We start from the raw sequence: 17857 nt of genomic DNA on the forward strand, positions 1-17857 counted from the left end.
AGTGCAGCATACTATTAATAAATATACAGTTGTGATCAAAAGTTTACATACCCCGGCAGAATTTTAGCTTTCTTGACCTTATTTCAGAGCATATGAATGATAACACCAAAGCTTTTTCTCCACTCGTGGTTAGTGGTTGGGTGAAGCCATTTATTGTCAAACTACTGTGTTTTCTCTTTTAAAATCATAATGACAACCCAAAACATCCAAATGACCCTGATCAAAAGTTCACATACCCTGGTGATTTTGGCCTGATAGTGTAAGCAGGTGCGGATATGCAGTACGCAAGGATTGCAGAGCAATGTGGTATAACAATATTGTTTAACAGTAAGGCTGCAAATAATCTCCTAGCAGGGAGTTGATAAACAGGAAATAAGGAAAGAACATGGATTAATGCGACAGTCTGAGGTTTAAACAGCACTTTTCATGATTTCAGCTTGTCCTCATTCGTATACAGTCCGATGGGGGTGGTAGTACCGGCAATGGCAAGTGTAGGGTCCTCAGATGGGGTATACAATTAACTATCCAACTGCTGGCAGCAACGGGAGGTCTCCGGTTCTGCCCGCTGAGCCCCTAGTCCATAAGCCTGTGCAGCCAAAGTGAAGCAAGCTGCAGGAGTCCCTGTTCCAAGCATGGGCTGATGCGTGCTTGCCAGCAAAGGGAACCGCACCTGAGTGTCCTGTAGCTGGCCCACACTTCTCCGTACAAGTGCTGCCCTACGTTTATCCGGGCACACTGTGCTCTACACCGTCACTGTCCTGCTGGAATGTGCCAGTAAGCCTTGTCGTGGCATTTATCGGCACTGCTGCTCTGGGTGCATTGCGCGCTGCACTCTCCCTTATGGCAGGAAACTAACTGTTCCTTTGCGCACTTTCTCCTCACTGCCCGGCTTAGCCACACCCCCTCTCCTCAGATTATGGGGCTTGTCCGATCCCCTATGCATTCCCCCGGGCAAAATGGGATGCAGCCTCAGCAGTTCCGGACCCGGCATGATGCAGGCACCCACTGCCCGGTCTTCCTCCTTACAATAGCATTCACAGAAGTTGACACAAATGGGTTTGAATGGCTACTAAAGGTAGCATCCTCACTTGTGACCTGTTTGCTTGTAATCAGTGTGTGAGCATGAGAGCTGAGTTTCTGGGATACAGACAGACTCTTGCATCTTTCATCCAGCCATGGGCATGGAATGCAGTGAATATTCATTGTTTTATGTAGCCAGCACACTAGAACGCTGGGCAGCTGCAAGAAGCCAGCTGCTGCGGATAACACTGTGCTCACTATTAAAGAAAAATGAATACTTACTCCTTTCCATGCCCATGGGCGTGGAATGGAGTGAATGTTCATTTCTCTTTAGCAACGGGCACAGGAGTTAGCCGCAGCAGCCGGCTCCTGCCGCCTGTGACCGGCTGCTCTGCCGCTTCCCCACCTCAGCCAGATTTCTCCTGCGTATGCCGATACCTCATTTGTAGAGGGAAACCTCTGTTTAGGTGTACGGCAGAGCTCAGAAGGGAAGGAGTGACGTTTTGAAATGCAGACTTTGATGGAATGGTCTGTGGGCACCATGTAGCGTTTGGAGAGCCTCTGATGTGCCTAAACAGTGGAAAGTCCCCCAGTAATTACCCAATTACTGGAACTGATCTAATGTTTTCCTACTATGTGACTATTTTAATGTGGTGGCATATGTGAGTTATTTAGTGTATGTCAGGTTGGCATACTTGAGTATTGTAGAGTGCATCAGGGTGGCATATGATTTGTGTGGTGTATGTCAGGTTGGCATATGTGAGTTGTGTAAGTCAGAAATTAATTTATCGTATTAGTCCATGGATGAGTAGTAGACTCTGAAACAGTCTTTCATACAAAGACCAGGCTTGTCAGGACAGGTGTCACACTGACAAATGATGTCCTTTTGTGTCCCGTCTGTAACATACTTTTTTGCATCCTTACTCTCTTTGCAGTTTGAGGGGCCTCACCGGGGAAATGTTGCCCTGGTACAACAGCTCTGGAAGTAATGGGGCCTGGTCCTTCCTGACTGACAAATATTAGGGCCTTGATCACTACTTCCTGGAACTGAAGGAAAGTCCCGGGCAGGTCTACACATTGAGATAGCACAAAGGTGTTGTACACTGCCATTTATATGATGTGCATGGCCAGCTTCTCTTACCACACCCTGGCTTTGCTCATGGCACTGTACGGTTGGAGGACTTGATCAGAGATGAACTCCCATGTTCTTGTTGTACCCCATGTAGTGCAGCGGTATCCACACTGAGCAGTGATGAGGCAGTGACCCAGCAAAATTCAAAACAAAAGTCTCTTTAATGCTCAACTCAGTCACAGCATAACACAGCCCATGATATCATCCGGAATGCAGTCAATAAACATGCCAATCCTCCCCCGGTTTACCACAGGGCACAAGACAGTCCACCTCCAGATCACGAAGAGAATATAATGGGCACACTGTAAAGTTCAATGAAGGTGCTGGCTAAACATCCGACTTCAAATATACAAAAAGTAGCCGCACTCAAGTCTTGATTCAAAATGTGAGAAATTCTTTTAATTCAAGTGCACAGGCACCACCAAATAATTTTTACAGAGAAAACAAGTGATTGCGGACAATACGGTTGACGTTTCGACCTGCTACGGTCTTTTTCAAAATCTCACTTAAGTAAGCAGAGTAGTTTAGGAAGAAGAAAAATAGGGAGAGAGTCCCCAAGGACAGCTCTAAGTAGACTTCAGGAGTAAGGTGTCCGTCTCATTGGTGGTACACTGCACCACCAATGAGACGGACACCTTACTCCTGAAGTCTACTTAGAGCTGTCCTTGGGGACTCTCTCCCTATTTTTCTTCTTCCTAAACTACTCTGCTTACTTAAGTGAGATTTTGAAAAAGACCGTAGCAGGTCGAAACGTCAACCGTATTGTCCGCAATCACTTGTTTTCTCTGTAAAAATTATTTGGTGGTGCCTGTGCACTTGAATTAAAAGAATTTCTCACATTTTGAATCAAGACTTGAGTGCACCTCCAGATCACAGCCGGGAACAGGACAGTTTACCTCTGAGACTGCCGTGGGTGATTGCAACACCATGTACGCTGTGGGTGCCAGGACTTTCAGCTCCACTTGCCTGTGTTGCCTTATACAGGTGGAGCTCTGCAGAGCCTTCTGCTCTGCACACTTGCCAGACCAAACTAACACTGACACTGGCCCTGACACACCCAAACTCTTTACTGCAGGGCTTTTAACTGGAATCTGTGGCCGTGGGCCATATGAAAAACCTGAGCCAGTAATGAAACGGACTGCACCACTACCATCTGTAGTCTGTTTCACAAAACAAAAGCCCAGAGTAGGTTTTCCATAAATCTGCCTTGGACAACTATGCATGTGACTGCCATGCACATCTCATGGCCTCAATACGCCTCCTGGGGGGAACACACTGCAACCCCTACATGTAACACCGGTCACTGTCTCACACTGTCTCACACTCAGTACAGTGTGGTTTACAAGCCTGTGCAGAGGTACCTCGTACAATGCTGTGGGTACTGCCATCACCATGCATGGTGGTTAAGAAAAGGACATGCCTCTTGTCTTTGACCACCAGCATGTTGTTAATAAATTGAGCTTTGCTCGCACCCTAAGCAGCTGCCCAAATAACATCTTAGGGAGGCCTCTCTGATTTCTGCAGACAGTACTGGAGGCTGCAGTTGCTAGCGCAGAGAGGGACTTGAATAATGGGATGCTGATATAAAAGTTATCTACGTAGAGGTTATAGCCTTGATATAGTAGTGGGTGCACCAAATAACACACAATTTTCCCACTCACTCACTCACAGGACAGAGTGGCATTCTTGGGATTGAATCCAGGTGTCCTTCCCTTCATACTGTCAACTCTAAACTTGTCTGTGTACCCTGAAGTACTCTCACATAGATTGTACAGGCTAATTCCGTACCTGGCTCTCTTACGGGCAGATATTGCCGGAATTTGAACCTCCCCTTGACATGAATTAGGGATTCATCCACGCGATGTCCATTTGGGGGTTATACACCTCCAGCAAACCTGTTGCTGAAGTGCTCATCTTGGGGAGGACATTGTACATTATCACTGTAATGCAAGAATTTGTGGATGGCTTCAAAGCATGTCAGTGCCATAGTCATGAGGAATATTGCTGCTTTACTGGCTTCTTCACTATCCCCACGTGGAGAAACAGGCCCCAAAACTTCATTATTTCTATGGCATCTACATGGGTCCAGTTGGCAAATGATGAAGTCAGGTTTTAGGATAAAAATTGATGTGTACAAATTTGCTTGCAACTCCATGAGATTTACAATATTTTCAGAGAAAAAGCCTTTGAAAAAGTCAATTGAAGCTTGTGGTGTGAAATTGGATTCCTGATTGCGCCACAAAATCAGGAATCAGTGGCTCAAAATTTTCAGGAGGTGAGGTCAGCAACGGTGGGTGCTGGTTTAGTTTCTGTTTCTGGGACATCTGCGTGGTGGTTCAGTATCACTAGAGGAAGAATCGGAGTCGGAAAAATAAAGGAAGGTGGATCCTCTCTCTCATGGTCAGTGGAGACAAGGAAAGCCTATGCCTCCTCCGCTGAATATTACTATTCACTGCTATTATTTTGAACACTACTGTATGTACCCAAGTGCACTCAATGTGGCAGAATATTCCTCAGACAACCATCGATAACCTCATTAATAGCAGCCGACGTGTGTAAAAGATTTCTGCTATCAGATACTAGAAGTAACAGTTAGTGGCATTATGCAGGCACAGCTGGAGTCCACTTCATACACCTGGATCACGCCTTGAGAATGGGTTAATAACACATAATACTATCAAGTATTTTAAAATAAAAAATCCCCAAATTATCCCCTTTTTGGGGGCAGATACAGGGGTATGTATGTAGCAAACTCAACATGCCTCTAGATGTTCCCATGGATGATGAAAAAGGAAACAATTTATTTGAGCGGGAGACCCTTCTTTTGTCCAATTCTCATGTTCATCAACATTAACTATTGCAGTAATTTGTTATAGTAGCCCTGTATTACCAGACCACATCAACCAGCCTTTGTTCCCCATGTCCAACATTGTGCCATGTTTATACACATATGGCCATGGCTTGTAACTGAAACCCTCATTTGATTTGGAAAAAAATTCTTCATTTATTTAGACCCATTTGTACTTTGTAAGATCAGGTTGCTTTTCAGGGTCAGCAGGACAGTATAGAACATAAAGAAGCAAGGTCTTCTTTTAGCTATCCAGAATTCTGAGTTTTGGATTTTATCTTTAAACCAGGATGTAAGTGGATTTGGAAAGAGTTAGAGAAAGAAACAAGAGGTCAATAGAGGTAGAAGTTCTGATACACAATGAGGTAGACTTCTGAAAACTGGATAAAAGAAAAAAACACAAAAATATCTTTGTTTGCCAGAGCAACCAATCACCGCACTTTCATTTTTCAAGGAGGAATACAAAATGAAAACTACAAAGACAGTTTTTCTTTGATAAAATGATATACATCTCACTCGTGATGGCCCTGAGTCATCAAGATTGATGCCTGTCTTGAAAGGGCGTGTTGAAGTCACATGCACCTGATTCATTAAGAAGCCTCTTAATAAATCAGGAGCGTCTGATAAAAGCCTCTACACCAATATTATTCCGGTCGGGGACAGGAATAAAATTTCTGTAGTGAGGAACATCACAACAGGTCATCATGAATTAAGACAAGCTTTGGCGTTGCGCCTACCCGAACTTTGCTCATTTTGGTGAAACTAGTCAAAACTAGCATGACAATGCCAAAAGTCACAACATTGTTGCGTAACACTTGTTTTGAACAAAAAATCAGTGACTTCTTCAAATGATTTATGCCAGAGTTCTGGCATAATCGTTTTTATGAATTGGGGCTTTAGTTTACTGGATAGAATCACAACCAGATAATATATAGCTTTCAATACATCATATATAACAACGTGATAATAGTACGTAGCTCCGAACCGAACACATAATACATGCACAGCTCCACTCTGTACATATCATATGCACTGCTCCGCTTCGTACATATACAAGTCTTTTCCATACAAACACAGCTCCACTCGGTTCGTACATGCACAGCTCCATTCCATTCACATCGTTCACATTCAGCTCAACTGTGTTCACATTATACACACACAACTCCACTCTGTACATGCAGAGCTCTACTCCTTACACAAAAAAAAATACTCTGAGGGTAATGGAAGTATTCTGCGCTTACTGGAAAAATTACATCCACGATCGGGTATAAAATGCTGGTTTATTGTTAACGCGTTTCAGAGTCACACCGACTTCTTCTTTAGGACAACCACACAGAATGTTTCCATTACCCTGGCATTTTTTTCTGATACTGTATGGAAGCTGTAACATGTGGACTACAGTTTTATTAGTGATTGTGTCACACACAATCCTATAAGTTGATGGCAACTACCTCTTTCTTTCCTTTGGGTTACTTGGTTAAGACCCTATTGCGCTTTTGCATTTCATTTACCTTACACATCATATATGCATAGCTCCTCTCCATATAATCAGTACAAGAATAGCTCAGCTCCGTACACATCGTAGATAAACAGCTCCATACACATCATATACCAAGTAAGAACTTCCAAAAATCAACCATTTTTAATAGTAGTTTATTAAAAGGGTATACCCATGAGCCTGCACTCTGAAGTGCTCCTCATTTTACTGTTTTCCCCTGGCACTGGTTCTTCAATGTGCTATAGAAACAATATAGATGGTGAATCCCAGCGTGGTGGTAGTGGATCACCGTTATTCCTTCCTCACATGTTAGAAGACCAGAGTAATACCCTTCTAAGGACCTGCTGAGCAAGGCAGTGTATAAATAGCATTGCCCATGCTCACGCCATACAGTGACAAAGGACCAACAATACACCTGTTATAAAAGCATTTTGGCTCTCACTGCACTTGCCCAACCAACATCTTCAAACCTAATGGTGGACATAACCAGTAGTAAGTAGGTAAAAACACCCAACAACAATGAACTTTGTGGGGTAACTAGTGAAAAGCATTACATGCATTTGGACATTTAAACTTTACACATAGGAAACAATGGACTTTATTTTTTGAATGTGGGAAAACCCCATTCTAGCCTTCTCATTGAGCAGTGCATGCATCTTTAACAAATATAACATTTTTCTTTTTAGTAAAGATGTGATCTTTTTACCACTCTCCCCATAGAAGTACCCTCACCAGTTTTGACTATGCATTTTGATCTCCTGAGATATATTATTACCTCTGCACTAGAGTATTTACCATGTCTTGTATCTGATCACTCCTCGCCATGGATACAACCAACATTTTCTACAATTTAAGCATCAGGAAATGGAGAGTTCAACCCTCTCGGTTATCCTTTTTTGGATTGTTAGAGCAAATTTTTTCAAAATTTGGTTCCGATTACAGTCGGCAGTGAATAGTTTTTGTGATATTCGCCAAACAGAACAGAACTTTATTACAGTCAATGGGAGTAGAAATGAACAAACGTGTTCGGAACCAATTATCAAACATAAATTCAGCACAAAGAGGTTACCAATATGGCAAATTCAGATTTGGTGACCGATTCCGATCATTCGCTCAACTCTATTAGAGAATACCACCTCAAGTGTTTTTTTTAGGGTTATAGAGAATACCCACTATAGAAATTCCTAAAGAATCTTTGTGTGAAGATAGCCCTACAGTAATTTAAAATATCTTTTAAATTTCTTTGAAAATCTAGGATCCAAAGTTTAAGTTTTCTTTTTGCTTACAAGAGTGTCTGATGTAGGCAAAGTTATTGCTCTGAATACATCAACTACTATACTAAATTGGCTGAGTCTAAATGTGGTCCAAGCTAAACTAAATAAAATCAAGGTAAACAAGAGCCCCAGACCAGAGGGGTTCGATCCAAAAGAGTTTTAAAGAATGCGACTCAGTTATTACTGTGCCCCTGTTCATAAATTTTTTGGAGACTCTCTACTGACCAGTAAAATGTCTAAGAACTGGTAAAAGGCTACTGGATTACCAATTTTTAAAAAGAAAATAGAAATCAAATTTCAGGTATGTAACATTGTAAATATTAAACATATAACTTTTCCAAAAAGGGCGTTTTCCCATGGTAATTATAGACCAGTAAGATTAACATCCATTGCAGGAAAATGTTTGACATTGTCTCTCGTAGGTGACAAATGAGTAAATGCAGGTTACTAGGTTCAGAAAATATAATTTGTAATTGGAAAGAAAACATGCTTAAAAGACCAAATCCAGATTCTTATGATAAATAATTGTTACTCTGAGTGGGCCTCTGCTATAGTTGTTATACCTCAAGGTTGACTGCTGGGTTTACAAGTATTCAACTTATATAGGGGACAGTAAAACTAGGAGAGTCACATGAAGACAAGATTCGGGGTGTACTGGTGGATCAGTCTAAATAACAGCATGCAATGTCAAACAGATACTTCCAAGGCCAGCAGGATATTGTCATGTATTAAACGAGGCATGGACTCACGGGACAGAGACATAATATTGCCACATTAAAAACCATTAGTGCAATTACATCTAGAATATTCAATTCAGTTCTGGGCATCAGTTCATAGAAAGGATGCCCTAGAGTTACAAAAAGTACAAAGAAGAATCATAAAACTGATAAGTGCCATGGAGGATCTTAATTATGAGAAAATAAATATATTTACATTTAATAAGTCGTGAGAAGACATCTAAGGGTGGCCCATGCAAAAAAATAGCAAGAAGTTGATCCATTTTAAAACCCATTGAAAAGACAAGGGAGCATTCCCTCCATTTGGAGAAGGAAACACTTAAATCTCCAGAGGAGACAAGTCTTCAATACTATGATAACTATAAACCTATAGAATAGTCTACCTCAGTAGCTGGTCAATGGTTTCAGAAAAGGTTTAGAAGATTCGATCATTCATTGTTGGTTTCTATGTCTTTAGTAGATTTAGACTTGTGCGTTTACTTTCTTTTCCTTGTACAAATTGTCGATAAAATGATTTAGACAAACCAAGTAAACTGCTACTCTCCTGTGTGAATTCTTTGATGTTGAAGAAGATGTGATTTGAGGGTAAAATATTTCCCACAGTCTGAACATGAAAAAGGCTTCACACCTGTATGACTTTTCTGATGTGTAACAAGACTTGATTTTGCGGTAAAACACTTCCCACATTCTGAACATGAAAATGGTCTCTCCTTTTTGTGACTTCTCTGATGTCTAAGAAGTGTTGATTTAACCATAAAACGTTTCCCACATTCTGTACATGAATATGGCTTCTCTCCTGTGTGAGTTCCCAAATGTGTAAGAAGATATGAATTATGGCTAAAACATTTCCCACATTCTGGACATGAAAATGGCTTCTCCACTGCATGAATTCTCTGGTGTCTAATCATTTGGCCTTTCTCTGTAAAATATTTCCCACATTCTGAACATGAAAATGGCTTCTCCCCTGTGTGATATCTCTGATGTGTAAGAAGATATGATTTACGGTTAAAACATTTTCCACATTCTAAACAAGAAAATGGTTTCTCCCCTGTGTGAATTCTTTGATGGGTAAGAAAATATGATTTATGGTTAAAACATTTCCCACATTCCAAACAACTATATGGTTTCTCCCCTGTGTGAATTCTTTGATGTGTAAGAAAAGATGATTTACGGTTAAAACATTTCCCACATTCTAAACAAGAAAATGGCTTCTCCCCTGTGTGAATTTTCTGATGAGTAAGAAGATACGATTGATAGTTAAAACATTTCCCACATTCCAAACAAGTATATGGCTTCTCACCAGTATGAACTCTCACATGTGTAAGTAAGTCGGCTTTCCACTTAAAACATTTCCCACATTCTGAACATGAAAATGGCTTCTCCTCTGTATGAATTTTTTGATGCTGAAGAAGATGTGATTTGTGGCTAAAATATTTCCCACATTGGGAACAGTAAAATGGTTTTTCTCCAGTGTGAGTTCTCTGATGCCTAACAAGACCCGATTTAATGCCATAACATTTCCCACATTCTGAACATGAAAATGGCTTCTCCCCTGTATGAGTTCTCTGATGTATAGCTAAAACTGATTTATACTTGAAATATTTTCCACATTCTGAACATGAAAATGTATTCTCCTCTGTATGAGCTTTTTGATGTTCAGCATCTATTCTGTAAGTTTTATTTTGCATATAAGTCCATGATGAATCACACGATAGGACCTGTTGAAAAGGATCGGATGAAAGTTCATTGCTGTAAATGTCTGAAAATACATCTGGGATAATGGTATGCTCATCACAAGATGTACATGGTGTGATATCATGATCTTCTGCTTTAAATTCTGAAAACATCAGATGTGCTTCTGAGCTTCTGGTTAAGTCATCTGCCGGAAATAAAACTGATTTTATTATCTTTCAATTTGATAAAAATAATTTACTATAATTAATGCTATTATGTTTTATAATAATATAAGGGCCTTGGTCCACAGGATGGTATACAGGTAATACAATGTTTCCCAGGATTTGCTAATTATTATTTTCAATTTTACCCCCATTTCTTCTATTAGATGGTTCCCAACGAAGAAAAGTAACAAAGAAAAGTGTCAATTCAAAGAACTGAAAAAAAAAGCTTTTCTAGAGCAAAAACTGACCTTGTCTTCTGTCTCCGCCTAATCCCTCTAAGCCTTTCTGCTTGGTAGTGAAAATACTCTTTGTGTCAGACTTTTCTGTCCCACAACAGAAAAAGAAAGGGAAAACTTTGACCTGAGGATTCTTCTATATAAAAGACACCTAATGAAGGAGATTGGTCACCCGATGATTGTCTAAACCTATCAGTCACATCGGCTCTTGGCTTGGATAGCCAAAATGTTTGCTGTTCCATCCTGGTCTGCTACTTTGATATGTACAATTTTTCCTTGCAGATGAAAATGTGAAATTGAATGACAAATTCTCCCAACAGACTAGTTCTTAGTTCATTATCATCATTACTAGTCATATTTAACTTTGGCCTAGCATTTTGAATTCAAAGGCAAATTAAATGAGTCAATAGTATTTTGGAGAACTTTCTTCGAAGTTTAGTTCCTTTGCAATGCGAGAACTGGATAAAGTCATTTCTATGGGTTCTCCTACAAAAATGACACTAAAGCATCACCATTTCTATAGTTTATGCACGGCATTATTTTGTATGTTGTCTAAACAGCGCAAGTACCGACAGCGGTTTGTCCTCAACTTTCTTCTACTCCAGTAGGATACAAAGAACATTTTAATACAGCAATTTCCAAGTTTATTTGACTTACTGATAAGAAATACAATCCTGTTCCTTATTTAATGCGTAGAATTAATGTCTAGCCTTTCTCAAGACAGTCATGAATCCTAGTTGCAAAGTAACTCCGAGATTTATGGATCCCTATATGACTGTAAAGAAGATCAATCCGATGAGCTTCCACCATATTTGCAGTTCACTAATTTTTTTCTTAAGCAACTGATTCTCAATCAACTCTCTAGAAGTGCCTATGTTACCTTGGATTCCTTTTGAAAATCAAAGAAAAAATTTGGATGTAAGAGACAGAGAGGAAAACTATTATCTTGAGGACTTGAAAAATTATGGTTTAGAGGAAAAATCTTGAGAATATTAAAGTGGTTGAACACTCCTTTTTTTTCCCAAGCATGATATATAACGTAAAATAATGAAACATACTTACATTACACACACCCCCACCATTTCTTTTCCAAAGCACCCCTGGTACCCTGATGCTCTCTGTACTTAGTCTTACAACCCACCAGGCAGGTCATCTCTCCAGTCAACCACTGACAGCAGCGGTGACCACTGCTTCTCTGCTGTGCTGTGACCAATGATTGGCTGTAGCAATCATATGACTATACTGTCGAAACAGAATGTTGTTCCTGTATTTTTTTGGTAGCGGGAAACAAACCTGCATTTCAATGAATGCCTATTGAAACTTTGGGTTAATCCACACAAACAAACCTGTGAACAAACCTTTAAAAATAGAAGGTATAATTGTAGAAGTAAAGGGAAAATCTGGGACTTCTCTGCATTTAGTGGTTACTACTCACCTGGGCGGTTATCTGTAGGAGTCTCCAGTTTACACCACTCCTCACGCCTCACATATATCCCTGTAGTATTAATATGGGTCAGATCTTCACCCTGAAAGAAATATTGTAAAAGTCACAGACAGATGGAGAAGTCCCATCTATGATCAGCTCTAATCCTGCCATCTCCACCGTACTCATTACACAAGTATAAAACATATAATACTGGTGGATAAAACAAGACTGAACACAAGACCTTCACAGCTGCCTACACATCATAGGGGAGATCTCATGACGCCTTCTCTCCATCTACCTGATGAGCCTGAGGAACATTGGGATCTTCTTGATTACAGTCCTGTGGAAGATGATGGGGACATCTCTCTGGTGTTTTCATGTTACTGGATAGAACTGGAGGAAACACATACAGGGACTGAATTCATTCTTTACATACAGGTAATTATAGGCCGTGTGTATTTAGTCCTGTCTATTACCTGGTGATGTGAGGGGCTGGGAAACTGCCATCATAACGTCCTTGTACAGATCTCTGTGTCCTTCTAAATACTCCCACTCCTCCATGGAGAAATAGATGGTGACATCCTGACACCTTATAGGAACCTGACATATAAAACGTTATTGTCATCTCCCCGATACCGTCATAGCGTTACTGTATAATGTCCCAGCAGTGTCACCTCTCCAGTCAGCAGCTCAATCATCTTGTAGGTGAGTTCTAGGATCTTCTGGTCATTGATGTCCTCATGTATCAGGGGTTGAGGTGGAGGCCCCATGATTGGGTTCAGGGGTCTTCTCCATCCCTCAGACACAGGGTCCTGACAGCGCTCACTAGAGGTCTTCTTCACTACTGTGTAATCCTAGTTATGGAGAGACACATTAATGAATCTCACTATAGACATTTCCAGAGTCCTCACCTCTCCAGTTCTGTCCATCTGTTATTCCCATAGATAAGAATGATGTAATGTGATGTCATCAGAATCTCTCACCTCTCCAGTAAGTCGGAAGAGGATCTCTAGGGTGAGGTGTATTATCCTCTCCGCCATCTTATCCCTGTCCCTATCCATCATTGACGGGTCAATCAGGAAGATTCTTTTATATAGAAGATCTCCACTGAGAGGATTCGATACTATAGGCACCTAAATTGGACAAAGATAACGATGTAACATCATAAAGAATCTCATGTCAGTATTGAATTGCTGAAGATTAAAAGAGGAAACACATGAAGAGATACAGTGATGAGCAAAAGGGTAACAATGTTTTGAACTTTGACTTTCAGGCCCCATATCTCATCATCCACTACTGCTTTGATCGTGATCATTTCAAAGACAATCATCTTGGCAATCTCATACATAAATTTGAATTGCAACTACTCAGCATACGATTAGTTATGCAGATTCTTGTCATGTCACTGCATTGTTAATGTTTTGCCCCTAAAAATATGAATTTTAATTATCATTGTAGATTTTACTCCTAGACTAATTTGTGTCCTATTTGCAGCTGGCTCAGTTTACATATACAAGCGCCACTATCTATTTATTTATATTAGAATCTCAATCTGGAGACACGGCGTTTCGGGGTGATGCACTGATGAAAGGCAAAGTATGAGATTTCATTTGGCTAAGGTGAGGGGTTCTAAGGGGTTGTGAAGAGTAAAAAGCCAAGTCTGACATGTCAGAATAAGGAGACTTATAAGCCATGCACACTCCTCTGGGAAATTAAATATGCAAATTGTCTCTTCAGAGCTAGAGTTCTAGTCTTCTTCCTCTCTGAAAAGACACTTTGCATATGGAGCATGCATGGCTTATAAGTCTTCTCACTCTGACATGTCAGGCCGGCTTGTAACTCTCTTCAAGGAGAAACGTTCAATTCTGTTGGTCAATATGATTACAGTGATACTAAATCTATTTACTTTTATGGTTTAAAACTAGGACCTGATGATCCCATGATCTTTGGGTCTCTCCTGCTACAGCAGAGCTGTTTGGTTCTAGCTAGCAAATCCAGTTAAGCTCTGCCAGTGACTCTTAGCCAATTGTTTTATTTCCCCTGTAAGGGTATGTGTCCACGTTCAGGATTGCATCAGGATTTGGTCAGGATTTTTCATCAGTATTTGTAAGCCAAAACCAGGAGTGGGTGATAAATGCAGAATTGGTGCATGCGTTTCTATTATACTTTTCCTCTAATTGTTCCACTCCTGGTTTATACCTAAGGGTATGTGTCCACGTTCAGGATTTGGTCAGGATTTTTCATCAGTATTTGTAACCAAAACCAGGAGTGGAACAATTAGAGGAAAAGTATAATAGAAACATATGCACCACTTCTGCATTTATCACCCACTCCTGGTTTTGGCTTACAAATACTGATGGAAAATCCTGACCAAATCCTGATGCAATCCTGAACGTGGACACATACCCTAACTGAGCCTCCTATGGATGTCCCAGATATAGTGGGGGAAAAAAAGAAGAGAAAAAAAAAGGTTTCCCAGAAATCTTTTAGGCCATGTGCACACGCTGCGGATTCCATTGCGGAATTTTCCGCAGCGGATTTGATAAATCCGCAGTGCAAAACGGCTGCGGTTCTTACTGCGGATTTATCGCAGTTTCTATTGCGGATTCCGGCGCAGGTTTTCACCTGCAGTTTTCTATTGGAGCTGGTGTAAACCCGCAGCGGAGTCCGCACAAAGAATTGACATGCTGCGGAATGTAAACAGCTGCGTTTCCGCGTGTTTTTTTCCGCAGCATGTGCACTGCAGATTTCGTTTCCCATAGGTTTACATTATACTGTAAACGCATGGGAAACTGCTGCGGACCCGCAGCAAAATCCGCAATATGTGCACATACCCTTATGGGGGACAAATTATGTGAAAAATATAGATATGTAGAAAACATTTGCAAAAAAAAAAAAAGGCAACAAAATATAAAGAAAGGCAGCAAGACAAAAAATCTAATAGCTGTCATCAGCCTCTAACAGTGGTGATTGGCACGACAGCCAATAACCTCTTAAATGCTGCTGTCAGTCATTGACAGTGGCATCTAAGTGGCACGATTTGGCCCAAGTGGTAGGTGAGCCTGCCTTGAGCCTGCTGAAAGCCTTCCCTTGTGCTTGTCATGTTTTTTTCTCCTCCAACACAGCAGCATTTTAATGCAGCTCTCCAGCCTGGACGTTCGTTTGGGAGCACGATCGCAGGAGCCGATAGGTATGACAGCTGGGGGATGACTGCACACCCCGTGCTTGTGTCTGGGCATCATACGGAACTGTAATTATCACTATTAGCGATGAGCGTAAGCGCTCGTTATTAGAGTTGGCCTAGGGTGCTTGGGATTGCACTGAGTTCCGAGGGTGCTCACCTTGGTGAATGGCGTAATGGCAAAAAAAATTAAAACACCAGAATTTAAGTTTTTCAGTTGAAGCAATCATGCAAAAAAAATGTAATAAGAAGAGATCAAAACATAGTATGTACTCCAAAATGGTAGAAACATCAGGTTACTATGCAGAAAACAGACCCCCACAGACGGTAATATAAAAAGTTATGGGTCTCGGAAACCAACATTTTTTTTTCTTAAAAATGTACCAAAATAATTTAAAAAAAACCTACACATCCGGTATCTCCATAACTGGACTGACCCAGTGAATCAGGTTTTCAGGGATTTTTTTTACTGCACAATCAGTGCCATAAAGAAAACCAAAAAAACTACAATATGCAAAATGTGTTTTTTTCACCGTATCACTGCACTTGGAATTGTTTTTTGTTTGTTTTTTTAACAATTTTCCCTTTCACTATATGGGAAAATGGACGGTGTCTTTCAAAACTACAACCTGTAAAAAAAACGAGCCCTCGTACATCAAAGTCTGTGCAAAAAAAAAAAAAAAAAAAAAATGTTCTGGCTTTTGGAAAAATAAAATAGAAAAAAAAATGAAAATTGGCGACGGAGGAAAAGGGTTAATAGTTTATTTCACAGCGTTCATGGCGCGGGTTACGACACCATTTATAGGTTATCGGCGTGGAGACGCCATCCATGTACAGTCTGTGGAGAAAAGGACATTTGTCACTCTACAAGGTAAATATTACAGTGGAAATGAGGAAAATAAATTACATTTCTCCAGATATCTATCATTATAAAATCTATAAAAATATAGAAATCTCCCTAGCGACATCTGTCCCCAAACCAGAGCCCTCCCCTGTATACATGAGCACAGCCAGCGTTCTATTACTGTACATATACACATGGCAGAGCTGGGGGCACTATCTCCGGGAATGGAGGGGTTACTGCCCCCTGCCCCCGCCCAGTAATGGGGAATCTCCAGCACCTACCTCCACCTGCAGAGCCGCACTCCACATATATGGCTGTTCAGGACCTGTGATGAGGTCACAGGAGGGGAGGAGTCAGGGGTCAGATGATCAGGGGCCTCAGTGGATGCAGGACTCTGCTGAGTGCTGTGCTGGTTGTCATGGTGCTGGATGAGGGGAAGTTTATGTGTGGGGTCAGGAGGGGTTTACAGGGTGGATGTAGCAGAGACGTGTGTGTGCGAGGCGTATGGAGCGGAGCCGTGTGTGTACGAGGTGTATGGAGCGGAGCCGTGTGTGTACGAGGTGTACGGAGCGGAGCCGTGTGTGTACGATGTGTACGGAGCGGAGCCGCGTGTGTACGGGGTGTACGGAGCAGAGCCGCGTGTGTATGAGGTGTACGGAGTGGAGCCGTGTGTGTACGAGGTGTACAGAGCCGTGTGTGTAGGGGGTGTACGGAGCGGAGCCGTGTGTGTACGAGGTGTACGGAGTGGAGCCGTGTGTGTATGAGGTGTACGGAGCGGAGCCGTGTGTGTACGAGGTGTACGGAGTGGAGCCGTGTGTGTACGAGGTGTGCAGAGCCGTGTGTGTATGAGGTGTACGGAGTGGAGCCATGTGTGTACGAGGTGTGCAGAGCCGTGTGTGTTGGAGAATACGGATTTTTGTAAAATTCATGTAGAATTCAATTTGGCCAGCTCTACTCACTGACACCCGGACTCTGCTGATGGCCCCCACGGCTGCCAGCTTGGTCCTGCTAACACCCAGTTACAGGTGGAACTCACTACACTCGATAACACTGGGGACTGCAGCACATTATGATCAGATGATTACAGGTTCCGGTACCTAAACAGATTAAATAATATCTAAAAAGCCGATCTCTTCAAGATGGACTGGATAGCGTCCATATTGAATAAAGAGAAATGCACTGAACGTTTTTTACTTACATGGTCTTCTTTTATTAATGCCCAGACATTATAGGAAAGATATATATCTTGCTACCGTGTTAGGGCTGTCCCACACGTCCAGATAATTCCGGTACCGGAATAAATCGGTACCGGAGTTATCCGTGTCCGTGTGCCTGGGAACTCACGGAGGCCATACCTGCGGCACACGTGTGCCGCCCGTATGGCGAGTGGGTACCACACGGAGCGTGTGGTACCCACTCTGCATGGTGCTGAAGCTGCGATTCATATCATCCCTGCAGCAACGTTTGCTGCAGGGAAAATATGAAGAATAGTGTTTAAAATAAAGATCCATGTGTCCGCCGCCCCCCCACCCCCTGTGCGCCCCCCCGCTGGTCAGAAAATACTCACCCGGATCCCCCGTCGGCAGTCGCTCCTTCCTGGTCTGGCCGCGGCTTACTGTATGCGGTCACGTGGGGCCGCTCATTTACACTCATGAATAGGCGGCTCCGCCCCTATTGGAGGTGGAGCCACATATTCATGAGTGTAATCGGCCGCATACAGTAGGAGGCGCGGCCAGACCAGGAAGGAGCGACAGCCGACGGGG

The 17857-nt window shown here is 41.9% G+C and overlaps 1 protein-coding gene across 3 annotated transcripts in view; it reads right to left on the reverse strand.

The window, feature by feature from the left end:
- The window catches only part of LOC143766253 (uncharacterized), a 92268-nt gene that overhangs the window by 37370 nt on the left and 37041 nt on the right, over positions 1-17857 (reverse strand). The window contains exons 1-7 of one of the 3 annotated variants that reach the window (XM_077253781.1): positions 16376-16406; positions 13053-13202; positions 12744-12923; positions 12546-12669; positions 12368-12462; positions 12079-12169; positions 9138-10388 (exon numbers count right to left, since the gene is read on the reverse strand). In XM_077253781.1, the coding sequence (XP_077109896.1) occupies positions 9138-10388; positions 12079-12169; positions 12368-12462; positions 12546-12669; positions 12744-12923; positions 13053-13202; positions 16376-16402 (1918 nt within the window). In that variant the 5' untranslated portion in view covers positions 16403-16406. Of the gene's footprint in view, positions 1-6314; positions 10389-11300; positions 12059-12078; positions 12170-12367; positions 12463-12545; positions 12670-12743; positions 12924-13052; positions 13203-16375; positions 16407-17857 lie in introns of those variants that run through there. The other 2 variants (XM_077253779.1, XM_077253780.1) reach the window with 2 other exon arrangements.

This window comes from Ranitomeya variabilis, chromosome 4 (genome assembly GCF_051348905.1).
Source record: "Ranitomeya variabilis isolate aRanVar5 chromosome 4, aRanVar5.hap1, whole genome shotgun sequence".
Classification (NCBI taxonomy): domain Eukaryota; kingdom Metazoa; phylum Chordata; class Amphibia; order Anura; family Dendrobatidae; genus Ranitomeya; species Ranitomeya variabilis.